At 41.4% G+C, this 13,546-nt stretch overlaps 1 protein-coding gene across 35 annotated transcripts in view; it reads right to left on the bottom strand.

Moving 5' to 3' along the window:
* PTK2 (protein tyrosine kinase 2) overlaps nt 1–13,546 on the bottom strand; it is a 220,657-nt gene that overhangs the window by 107,270 nt on the left and 99,841 nt on the right. For all 35 annotated transcript variants that reach the window (XM_071738480.1, XM_071738481.1, XM_071738488.1 and 32 more), the window contains one exon: nt 8,407–8,573. In XM_071738480.1, the coding sequence (XP_071594581.1) occupies nt 8,407–8,573 (167 nt within the window). The remainder of the gene's footprint in view (nt 1–8,406; nt 8,574–13,546) is intronic.

A 13,546-nucleotide genomic window follows, 5' to 3' on the forward strand; every position in this document is an offset into this window, starting at 1 on the left:
AGGTGAAAACAGGAGATGAGCTGCCACCACCACTGACATGACCCCCTGACAACAGCTTTTATCTGTGGTTATCACAAGTATGGTACTTGTAAACACACATCCCACTGCTCCAGGATTGGCAGCCTGGGATACCCACACTAGAAAAAAAAGGGGCTTATTCAAGTCAAATGCCTCTGCTCCTCTTCTGATTAAGTGCTGCAACATTCACCTCTGAATTGTTCCAAAGGTTTTGATGGGATTTCTCTGTGAAAATGTTTCCTGCTTCCTCACTCATTATTAAGATGCAGGTAAAGGCTGAATGAACCAGTTTTCAGTCATATTTTTTGAGTTAACAGTGTATCATGGAGGGAGGGAGAGAGATTCAAGACCAAATCTGTATCTGTTCTCAAACTCTGAACTTCTGCTTCCAGTCCCTGAATTTAATATTTAATATTTAATATTACTGCTTGTCCTGCAGTAACAGCCCGTGATGTTTGACTCACACACACCTGACACCCATGCTTCCTCCTCCAACACATTCCTGCAATGAAATTCTGACAAAAATGCCCTCATCCCTTCAAGTGTGCCAACAGCCCTTCCCCAAAAGAAGTGTCTTTAACAATCTACTCCTGATGGCAAGCACAAATATTGTAGCATTTCAATCTGCTGGCTTCAGCAGGTTATCTTCTTTTCAGCATGTGATCTCACTGCCTACAATCAAGATTTATACAGGGAACTGATCAGAAGTTTCTAGGAGTTACTGCCACTTAGCATTCCACTGCTAACAGGAGCTGCAATCTTTTTGTTTGCCTTGAAACCATTGAAAAAAACTCATCCTCTTAGAAATCAAAGCAAGGAAAACATTTAGACTATGTAAACACATTCATGAGCACACAATCCATACAAACTAATAATATTTAGAATGAAGATTTTTTTTCAAAGTGTGGCAAGCTTATTTCATAAAGGAAAATGCACACTCAGTCTTTTTGTGCATAGAAAATGTGTTCTTGAACTAAAAAGTCTTCAGATTGTAGGATATGCAGGAGATGTGGAGAACACCTGAGGAGGGTAGATTTAGATTGGACATAAGGAAGAAATCTGTTACACTGATGGTGCTGAGACACTGGAAGTGGGATCCCTTCCCTGGAAATGTGCAAGGCCAGGAGCAACCTGGTCCAGTGGAAGGTGTTCCAACCTGACCCATCGTATGATACAAGAACACAGAGAGGTAAAACCAAAAGAAGATTCAGTCACAGCTACAATAAACCCTCACAAATTACTCTGGGAATGCATACAGAGTCATTATCTATTGCTGATCAGTATTTCCACTTTGTAATACATAGAGAATATCAAGCTAGTCACTGAAATTTTAGATATAAGCCAAATTGTACCTTCAAGTCTTTAAATGCTAGGGAGAAAAAGCACCACAAGCACACTGTCCAGAAGAAGAAATGAGTCTCTGAACTGCTTCTGCCACATCTCCCCACATCTACCACTGAATATCACTGGGGAGACTGGGATGGAATAAAACTAATTGCTAAACAACAATTACTTCTTTGCTGAACAGGAGCCAGCAGTGTGCCCAGGTGGCCAAGAAGGCCAATGGCATCCTGGCCTGGATCAGGAACAGCGTGGCCAGCAGGTCCAGGGAAGGGATTCTGCCCCTGTGCTCAGCCCTGGGGAGGCCACAGCTTGAGTCCTGTGTCCAGTTCTGGGCCCCTCAGCTCAGGAAGGAGATTGAGGTGCTGGAGCAGGTCCAGAGAAGAGCGAGGCTGTGAAGGGATCCAGCACAAGTCCTGTGAGGAAGGGCTGAGGGAGCTGGGGGTGTTGAGGCTGGAGAAGAGGAGGCTCAGGGGAGACCTCATCACTCTCTACAACTCCCTGAAAGGAGGTTGGAGCCAGGGGGGGGTTGGGCTCTTTTCCCAGGCAACTCTCAGCAAGACAAGAGGGCACAAGAGGTCTCAAGTTGTGCCAGGGGAGGTTTAGGTTGGACATTAGAAAGAATTTCTTTCTGGAGAGGGGGATCAGACATTGGAATGGGCTGCCCAGGGAAGGGGTGGATTCTCCATCCCTGGAGATATTTCAAAAGAGCCTGGATGTGGCACTCAGTGCCATGGGCTGGGAACTGCAGCGGGAGTGGATCAAGGGTTGGACTTGATGATCTCTGAGGTCCCTTCCAACCCAGCCAATTTTATGATTCTATGATTTTTTGGGAGCTCTGTAACCTACTAAACTTTAGTTATCTTTCTACATTTCAAGACTAAACTAGCACTGTTCTCTGAAAACCATCCTTACTGACTCTCATCATTTCAAGAGCACACTTTCTCCAGCCATTTCTTCCTCACCCTTTATCCATTTCTACCTCAATTCCTCTCTGTGGTGGTAAGTTCCTGCATCATTTTTTAAGCTTTGCTGCATGAAACAGTAAGCAGGGAAAAAAAAAAAAAAAAAAAAAAAATATTCAGAAGTTCAGATCAACCTTTGAGCAGAGAAAAGTTGACTGACCCAATCCTTCAGGTGAGAGGCAGCTGGTTACCCACACTGCAGTACTGCCCAGGTCATTAAAACAGTTTCATCCTTTCCCACAGGAGATACACCCTGTCAGGCCACTGGAAGCAAATAAAAAAATTGGTACCTGTTCTATGATTGCTGTGATAAATATTTCTGAGGGAAATATGCAGGAAAGGTTTCTGTGCAGCTCCAGGGTATCACCATGGCACAAGATAATATAAAAAATCAGAGAGTGAAGGCAACTGAGGACAATTCAGGATCTTGCAAACTAACACCAAACATGGAGGAGGAAGAGGGGGAAGAGGGGGAAGAGGGGGAAGAGGGGGAAGAGGGGGAAGAGGGGGAAGAGGGGGAAGAGGGGGAAGAGGGGGAAGAGGGGGAAGAGGGGGAAGAGGGGGAAGAGGGGGAAGAGGGGGAAGAGGGGGAAGAGGGGGAAGAGGGGGAAGAGGGGGAAGAGGGGGAAGAGGGGGAAGAGGGGGAAGAGGGGGAAGAGGGGGAAGAGGGGGAAGAGGGGGAAAAGGGGGAAAAGGGGGAAGAGGGGGAAGAGGGGGAAGAGGAGCTGAGAGGGGGAAGAGGAGCTGAGAGGGGGAAGAGGAGCTGAGAGGGGGAAGAGGGGGAAGAGGAGCTGAGAGGGAAGGGTGGGAATGGGAAAGATTTTTTTAATATTTGTCTTTGTTTCTCATAACCTGAATCTATTTTTAACAACCAGTAAATCAAATTAATTTTCCTGAATTTGAGTCTTGTTTTGCCTGTGACCACACTTGGTAAGGGATCTGTCTTTCCTCTTGACCCACACAAGTTTTCTCATCCCAAGTTTCTTGCCCTATCCCATTGAGGAGAGGGAGTGAGAAGGGGGGGTATCCTGGCAGGCTGCCACAGTCAACCCACCACAGGGGTATCAAGTGTCTGACCAAGGGGACCTTCAAAATCCTGGAAACAAAGTATTATGATTCACTGCATGTGTTTGAGACATCTTATTTAATGACACATGCTGAACATCAGGCTGAATTTTCACACTACACACACACAATTTAAAAGAATCCTTTATTTATATATTTTATATATTTATATTTTATATAATTTTATATATTTATATAATAAACATATACATCTATATATTTTATATTTATTTATATATATTTATATAATATTCATATAATTTGATATTTTATATAATTTATGTAATTTATTTATTTATATAATCCTTGGCGTTTTAATGTACCAAGTACAAATATGGACTGGTGGTTACTCCACATCACCTCTTCTCCTATTTTTTCAGTCATGGTACAAGGCAAAAGTCAGACCTGAAGAAATGCAAGTGGAACTGATCTCAGATCTTCAGGAAACTAATATGTTATCTCAGTCACCCTGATCCAGACCAGGATGTAGGACATCTTTACCCTCTGGGATTGAAAAAAAAGAAAATGTAGAAAAAACAAATCTTTTTCCTTTATAGGGACTTATCTTCTTAACTGGGGAGCCATGAGAAGTACTGCTTTTTGCAACAGGTTCTCATGAGAAAATCTGGGAAGGCAACACAGCTTGGCTGGGACAGTCACAGTGACCTTCACTACCTATTTATAACCTGATCTCTGACTATGCCTATGGGAATGAAGAAGCTGACTTCCAAAGGCCAACCCAAGGATGGGCTTGATTTTCAATATCCTCTAAATCTACTGCCTTGGAAACACAGCCAGCTGATAAGGATGCCAAGTCTTTCTCACAAGCCAGGTCTGCTTTTTGAGCAACTATACCAGCTGATGATCACTTATTATAGGATCACTTATCCACTACTGCTGCAGTTCCCAGCCCATGGCACTGAGTGCCACATCCAGGCTCTTTTGAAATATCTCCAGGGATGGAGAATCCACCCCTTCCCTGGGCAGCCCATTCCAATGTCTGATCACCCTCTCCAGAAAGAAATTCTTTCTAATGTCCAACCTAAACCTCCCCTGGCACAACTTGAGACCTCTTGTGCCCTCTTGTCTTGCTGAGAGTTGCCTGGGAAAAGAGCCCAACCCCCCCCGGCTCCAACCTCCTTTCAGGGAGTTGTAGAGAGTGATGAGGTCTCCCCTGAGCCTCCTCTTCTCCAGCCTCAACACCCCCAGCTCCCTCAGCCTCTCCTCACAGGATCTGTGCTCGATTCCCTTCACCAGCCCAGTTGCCCTGTCAGACAAGCATTAAGGCTCATGGAAAAAACAAAAAAGGGAAGGACTGGGTAACTGGAAGCAGAAGAGAAAACAAACTGTGGAGAGGAGAAGCACAGAGTTAACTTAAGCACAGAGTTAACTTAACAGATTAACTTAGTCAACCCATTAAATCCTTCTGCATGCAGGTGGTCTGGTCTTTGTGTCAGTGCCAAAGCATCTGAACTGCAGTTATCAAAACTTACAGTACAGGACTGCTAAGCACTGGGGCTTGCTCTGGGGCATCTTCCACCTGTTAGAGCCAAAGCATGAATGCTGCCTGGCTACAAGGACTGCTTTAACTACAGACCTCAAGTATGGAACCAAAAGGTGTTCTACCCCTGCTTGTTTTTATTACTGAAACCTCTTGATTTTCCCCTGCTGGGACAAGAAAAGCCAATAAATAAAACTGGTTTGGCATATACTATTTATTGTGACAGAAAGGAGAGCTCTCTGATTGCTGTTTAAGGCTCAGTGTTATGAAAAATGGTAAAAATGGTAACAGTTGATGCTATCTGTGATTTAAGAGTCCCACATCCTGCTAACCTCAGGTCAGAGAGGTTGTAGAGAGGTAAGGACATAGGTAAAGGAAAGCTCTTCCATCTTTCTCCACTCCAGTCTTCACTGCCTTCCTACTATAAAACCTTGGGATTTTGTTTGTATTTCATTTGTCAGCAGGGATCACCTCACATGCATAGGTGTACAGACCCTGGTACAAGCAAATGCTTAAGGAACAATTAACAGTTTATGTTCAGTAAGAGAAACCTGACAGGAGCAGCTTTACTGGAATTCAAGTGATGAATAAAACTCTCAGACTGCATTTGGAAAACTGTTATTTTAAAGAAATGGCATGGAATTACACTCCAATTATACAATGCTAAATTGTATAATAGTAGGGCTAAATCTTTTATAACTCAAAGAAATAAGTCAGTATTACCCAACGTGACATAAACCACAGCTGACTCCCAAATTACTTATTTCCAGAACAAAGTACTACAAAAAGAAAAGATTCAGTAAGTTCCAGTAATTTTAACTCTGATCATTTTTTGGCACCATGATTTAGGCACGTTTGTAATCTTTGGATGCTGAACAGCATTATCTTCATTTCTACAGAGCAAAAAAAAAAAAAAAAAACTAGAAAAAGGATATTTTATTTGATAGTTACTAAAGATGATTGTTCCTAAGGTAAACATAGAGTGAAGATACAGGCAGAGTTAATAGAAAGTTTTTACCCGAACCTCAGGGCCTACCTTTCTTCTTTTTATGAAAAGATGAAGTATTAGGACTTGACTGATAACCTCCTTTTTTAAAGCCAGTTCCATTCTTTTCTATATTACTCAAAATCCAAGCCTTTTCTTAGCAAGAAGGCTGTCAAAATACTCTATAGAAGCAAGATTGAGGGTGGGGAAAAGAACCCCACAACTTCCAGTAAGCAATGATTTCCTGTTCATCTTTTGCCATGTAATTGAGGTTATCCACTGGCAACCTGGCAAAGCTAAATTCTGTGTGCTCCTGCAACTGAACTGCTTGCCACAGGAAGAAAATTTAAAAGTGACAAAAATTTTGGTGACCTTGTTGCCCTAAAGTCCACTGTTATCTACTCTTACAAAGCTTTAACTACAGCTGTGCCATATTTCTGTCTTTCTCCCCTTCACTGGGCTCCTCTTCTGTGGGATTCTAAACAATACAGTCCCAGACAAAGGCTGTGGATACAGGAAATTGATTTTGTTCTGGTAACTTTTGTGTACAATCTACTGACAATCAGTGCAGCTTCTAGTATCTGGATCAGTCCAGGGGCACATCTGAAATCTGATTTCTGAATACTGTGAGCAGAAATGATTAAAAAAACCCCACCATACAAGGGCAGTTACTAAGCTATTAGCACTATAGGAAGCTTTTAATTTAAGAACCACTCCAAGATGCCTCTGCATTTACCAATCTAAATATCTTTACAAGTACTCTCATATGATCTTAAACACCCTTGTGTTATGGTATTACAAATATGAGAGCAGTGTTTTCATCCTGCACAGCAAATCTCCATGGGTTTAAAAGGTATGTCAGGCTGCATGTATTCCAAAAAACATGAAATGACACTCTGGAAAGATACTGACTAATCTAAATCTTGCCATAACTCTCTCATGAGTATTTTATACAATTCCTTTCCACAAACTTCAGAACAATAATCTAATTTTGCTTTTAAAACTGATTACATTTGTTTGGCAATGTGTGCAATGTAAGCTGCACTGTGCAAACAAAATTGGAACTGCCATTTACACACTGTGTAACAAATTTATATAGCAAAAATTATTCACATCTTACACACAGCACCATTATCATGTGGAAGGATTCAGACATCTCCTGCTTCCCAGGCTGTGATTCAGATAATGTATTAAAGTAAAAATACTGATGTGTATCCCAGAAACAATAAAGTGCAACCCACAGAAGATGGTAGTATCCAACATTTCTGAAAACAAAATTTTAAACATTCCTAATTTATTTCAATTTGTTGCATTTGTTACAATCAGGCCCCTAAAGGGAACTTATAAACTGGAGATTGCCAACCATGACATCTGCTAGAACATAACAACTCAATTTGCAAGAAATTAAGTATAGACTATTTACAATAATTCTGCAGAAGATAAGCATAGCTCCTAAAATAACTAGCAACTTCTGCACAAACTTGTTATGAATATAAATCACATTAAAACATGCACAAAACCCCTGCAATGAACTAGTTACCATAGTAATTAGCTTTTTGGTATTTCCCACGAGTTCAGCACTATACTTGGCCTAACAGTATTTTGTAACTTTGAGCTCCCATCTTACTAGTGAGACTTCTGTGACTTTCTGCAAATACATTTTACTTTCCCCTTGTCTTTCTATGAGGAAATCAACAATATTTTCTCTTCTTCCATTCCAGCCTGCATCCTCTCCTGAGCATGAACCTCCAAGCTTACTCTGCTAAAAAGCTGAAGAAAACTCAGCCTTCAAAGGACCATAGGTCATACCACTTCTTTAAACCAAGTTTCATGAAAATATCTCAGCAAATGTGCCTGCACTAAGAAAAAAAACCCACAAGTTCTACAGTTGCCTTTCTATTGTTCATTGCTCCTGCTGTAACTGAAGAAGATCTCAGAAGAAAGGCAGATGTCCCTCATGACTCTGGGCCTCAATTCATTACCCAATAAATACGGAGAGATAAGCAGATCTTTCTCATCCATTTTCCTTTAAATTACATTTCTCCTACTTGTCTACATGAAAACAGTGTTAAGTACTGGTTGTATTTATTGGTTTTCACTTAAATAACTATTTATACATTTAAATTTTCAGAGGTGTGCTTGTATCACAAGTAGGAATAGGGGTTTTTACCCTAATACTTCAAGAATGACAAAACCTGAGATGGGGTCAGCTCACTAGATGTATCAGCAGTTTTGCAGATTTTCATGGCAAGCAACTAGGAAGATTTCTGTCCCTACTTCATGCCTCCTCTAAATCATAGTTCCACATATCTGATCTCCTCAGCTTGCATGAGACCCCTTACACCAACACAGAAACCCTTAAATCAAACAAAACACTGCTCCCAGCTCTGTGTGAAAAGTGGCTGGTTGGGGTTTCTTGCCCCTGTTCCACCACATAAAGATCTTCCTAATAATGCACATTATAGTCATTTTTTATGACAACATAGAAGGACTTGTATGACTTGATTTTTGACACTGATTTATGCTCTTACTTCCATTCTTCTGGAGGGTGGGCTAGTTCAAATTTCTCTCTCACATTGGATACCCCCATGTCCAGGTGTAGCCAGTGAACCTCCTCAGACTGCAGATGGCTGAGCCGTAACCCATAGCAGGCCACATTTTTCACTTTGTGACTGTCCACAATCTTCTGGATTATGCCCTAAAACAGAGAAACATACACTCCTTACAACCTGTAAAAAACAGTATATATTTTCAAAAAAATTTACAATATGGTTTTAAGATGTAAAACTGACACACTCTGTACAAAATACTGAGCAATAAATCAGGCATCATCTTTACTAAGAATATTAAATGATTCAGACAAACATTCTCAATTTCTAAAATTTTACAAGCATGGCTTCACAAAATATCAGTAAATGTATTTCCAGGCATCTTAGCAAAATTAAGCCACCATTTTCTCTATATAAAACAGAGTAACATAAAAACCGAAATACAAAAAGCAGATTTCTGGATGAAACAGAGATGTATTTGTTCAAAAAATCCCCACCAGCAGCCTTTAAAAGTCACTCCACATCTATAACTGGAAAATCATTTTACTTACATCCTATTTATTGCCCCAACAGCCAGGATTTGGTAGATCATGTCACAGCCCCTTGGCTCCCTTTCCCCTCTCCCCCCCACTAATTTTCTCCTGAAATTCAGCATCGATCCCTTATTTAGGGACAATTATTTAGGAATATTCTCAAACAAAAAAAAATGTTCTATTTTTTTGTCCTGAGGTAAATTTCAGATTTTGAGGATCTCTTGCCCAAGAAAAGAATCTTAAAAAAAAAAAAAATCAAAGCACCATAACAGATTGCCATTTGCCATCTTAAACCTTAGAGAAGTTTAACACATGGTAACTAAAATTCAAATTTCTTAGTAGATGGTGGCTTAGCAACCCCTCAGGTGCAGTGTGCCAGGGTGTCCTGAAGATTAGGAAGTCAGCAGGAGATCTGAGCTGCTCCTTCCCAACCCTGTATGGCTTTTCTCTCTACAAGAAGGCAAACCCCTGCCAGCACAGGCTTCAGTGCTCAGCAGGAGTCCGGGATATCACTGCTCCCAGACACTTTCAGGAATTTGTAGTCCTTTACTTCTGAGCCTCCAATGGTTTGAAAATTTCCTGCTGCAAAGAATCCTGTGTGACTGTGTGTATGCACACACACACCCACCCACAAGCTGCTGATTCTTGCTCAGAACTTTAGAAAACATCATCACATAGGCAGTGGGAGAGGTACCAGAGAAGGCAGAGGTGGATTACTGGACTGAGCCAGGCAAACTTTTTGGGGTTTTCTACAGGATGACATTGTTTCCCTACATTTATAATTTTCTAGCCCAAAGAAATTGCTTAAGGCTGATTCTGCAAATCAAGCAAGCAGCAAACTAACTGCAAAAGACAATTAGAGAAGCCCTAAATCTGAACAGAGGGGGAAGATGACACAAGTAGGAGTGGAATCATGTTTTTGGTGAGGTGATAGAAAGCTGTTAGATCAGCTCACACCATCTGATCAAACAACAGCCTTTAAATAATCATCCAGAAACAGTATCCAGCAAAGTGAAATAGATTTTTTTTAAAGTTATTTCAAGCCTGCAAGAAGGCAACACAAGTGGTGGTTATTAAGGCTGCAGAATCTGAGTCAGTGAAGGTTCTATCAAGCCCAGCACCCAAGAAGGGTGCCCCATGTCTTTTAGGCAGGTAGTTGGTATCAACCCAAGAAAATAATTAGCATCAATTAGCACCTATCACAACTCAGGAAAATGTCAACTTCAATGTAAAAATTAAGGAAGTAGCAGCACTGGTGCAAAGGAGGCCAAGTGCAAGTGTTTGAAAATACATTCTAAAAACTTGTGTATGCCCAGCACCAAGAGCACTGGCACGAGCATCCTCAGATTTGCTTCAGTACCAGCAGTGCCTTCCAGCACCCTTATCTTCTTTCACCCCCAGGAGTTGGACATCCACTACCAAGGGGATGAGAAACCCTGCATTTAAGGAAAATGGATACAAACAGCAAAACATGACGGATACTTGAGGGGGGCTGCATCATGTAGGAGGGAGACTCCAAAACACACTGACAAAGCCAAGTTCTCAAGTGGCACTACCAGCTGGCAGCACCACCCAGATGAACCAGCAACAGCTGAGTCCTGGCAGCCAGAAGGTGCCCAAGCTGCTGGGACAAAGGTCTCACACAAACAAAAGTAACCTCCCTACAGATAAGTTGGGAAAACAACTGAAGGAAGAACCACAGTGGCCACAGATGGATGCCGGGGGGGAGAGGCAACACCAGGCAAGCACATATGACACTTCCTCCAAGTGCTCTCCCAGCCTCTCACTATTTTTATCCCAGTGGATTTCCTGAGCCAAGCATTGTTTCTGTCATTCATCAGTCTTCCAATGGAACTTTTCCAGTTACTCATCCTGCCTCCTCTTAAAGCAGTTCACTTCTTTTTGCAGCCCTACTCAGCAAGTTCCAAAGATCTATTATCAGGTCAGCGAGCAGTTTTCAATCTGAATTAAACACATTGACCACAGTGTACAAAAAATCTGGTTAAGTTTGTTTCTTGCCTGTGTGTAAGGGTCTTTGTAGCAAGTCAGGCAAAAGAGAACAGTTGATTGTATCCCAGGAAACCCCTAACAACCACCAAGTACTCTCAGAAGTGACCGAGGCACATTTAACCTCTTCCTTGCCCGAAGGAACAATCTCTGCTCAGTTATTAAAGCCTAACATTTTGGCAGGCGTTCTTGCCTCTGAAGGGCACGCTGCCAGCTTTTCTACATGCATGCAAACAGCAGAGACTCATTCATTTTCATCACTTTCTGCACCCGACATAAATAAAGAGTACAGAACATGCAGTGTTTGTTTTCAGAAACCCAGCCCCTCCTCCCTCCTTTCCCCTGCATCTGACCATGTCAGCTGATAACGAAAAAAAAACCCGAACTGGAGGTGAGATGGGGGTACCTGTTCTTAAAAGGTAGTTGTGCCTGCTGTGATAAGAAATAGCTTTGAAAAGAAAAAAATTAAGGCAAAAATTTTAATGGCCCTGAACTACTAAGAACGCATCAGCAGTATTTACTCAGGAAAGAGTCAAGGCAGACATCTCAGAACCTCTCTCATTTTCAAAATCCCAAACTGAAAGGACTAAAGATGTTACCGACTTCTTAATTTCCACCATAAGTGGTTGAGATTTTTAAGCCTCTGTCCCTTTTTTTATCATCAATCAATTCCAAACCTATCACAGAACCAAGGGTTCATTCTTATTCATTAATAAAAACGTAAACGTATTTTCTCAGAAGGGTGCCCCATGTCTTTTGGGCAGGTAGTTGGTACCAACCCAAGAAAATAATTAGCATCAATTAGCACCTATCACAACTCAGGAAAATGTCAACTTCAATGTAAAAATTAAGGAAGTAGCAGCACTGGTGCAAAGGAGGTCAAGTGCAAGTGTTTGAAAATACATTCTAAAAACTTATGTAGGCCCAGAAAGGAAACACTGATGCTTTATGTGAAATGAACACTTAAGTGGCTTCCCTTCCTTTTTTTTTTTTTTTCAGGAATGCCAGAGAGCTCACCCCAGAACATAGCAAACCATGGCCAGAATAAAAAAACCCCAGAGAAATAAGGAAGGACGGCGGCTAAGACACTCAAGTAAAACTCCTGGGTTTTGTTTGGGGTGGTGGTGCTTTTTTGCTTTTTTGTTTGTTTTTGTTTTTTGTTTTAATTAATAAACCAAAGAAGATGAATAGTAACCATTTAGAGCCAGACCTTCCACCAGCACCACAGCCCTGCTTTTTCAGCAACCCCAACTCTCAGCAGGGGAAGTGCAGCAGAGGAACTGCACAGGGAATTCCCAAGGAGCAGCTTTGCTTTATCTGACAAGATTGATCTCCAAGAGCAGCCACGATCAAATCAGTGTATTTAATTCCATTCAGGTAGTAAACAACTATAGAGCTCTCCTCAGGTTCTGGATGACCTCCACAGAGCCAGTGGAGATGCTTGGAGCATCAAACAAAGGCACCACCATCACCCCAGGATGGCTGAACAGCTTCTCTGTCTTTTGTGGTTGCAATGTGAGGAGTTTTGCCAGAAGCACTCCTGATGTTCCTCTCTGCAGTGATCAGAATGCTTAATCAGAAGTTTCCAGACAAACAATTTAACTGCTTAACCACTGCACAACAGTGACTGAGACATCCCACTGAGATAAGTCATGGCAAACCTTGAACTGGAAGCACAAAAGACATCTGAAATCTCTCCAGACTCTACTGTAAGCAGCCTTCTGGCTCAGGAAGCTCCTCAGATGCACTCTTGAGTGGATAAAGCCAAGTAAGGAACATCCAAGTTTCAATCTGGATGACAAATTTACAGCCTCCAATTGGTCCCAGCTATAAATCCTCACAGAAGATTTTTCATGCACTTATTGTCATTCCCATGAACACCCTGTAACTGGAAGTCACACAGTCACATGCTAATTAAATACTGTTTACTACTCCAGCTAATATCTACATCCCAAACATAAAACAGCCTTAGTACAGCTGAGCAAAAGGAAATGGGAAGCCCTTAGAGCAGCTTCCTATCAATAACAGATAAGTGATAGGTCACTTTCAGCTTCCCTTAACCCAGAAGGAAGAAAAAGAAAGCTTTTTCAGTAGTTAGGAATCTGGATAGCACTCCTTTTTACTGATTTGTCTACCCACAGATATAGAATCACAGGTATTTAACACACCTCACTTGAAAAATAGATTAATATTTGCCCTAAACTAGGAGAATGTGTCCAGAAACAGACTTTATAATATATTTAGGAGGATGTCAAAAAATCAAGACAGACCAGAGGAAGGCCAAAAGACCCAGGATAACCCAGGCTCTCCCAGTATGTATCAATAATACCTTGTGCTTCTGTAAATGAGTTTAAATGAATTGCTTGCTTGTAAATTAACAAAGTTGATGTGCTACTATGATTAAATTGAACCTGAAATAAGATACTCCCAGGGTGACTACAAACCTGATTTCCTTATTTAGTAGGAAGGAGAAAGTGTCTTGCACTAGAAAAAGTCTTTAAGTAGCACGTCCAACATAGAGACCCTTCACAGTGTGTGAAGCACTTCAAATATGTCAAATGCTTTTTATGTATCAAGCACTG

This window comes from Heliangelus exortis, chromosome 2 (assembly GCF_036169615.1).
Source record: "Heliangelus exortis chromosome 2, bHelExo1.hap1, whole genome shotgun sequence".
In the NCBI taxonomy this organism is placed as follows: domain Eukaryota; kingdom Metazoa; phylum Chordata; class Aves; order Apodiformes; family Trochilidae; genus Heliangelus; species Heliangelus exortis.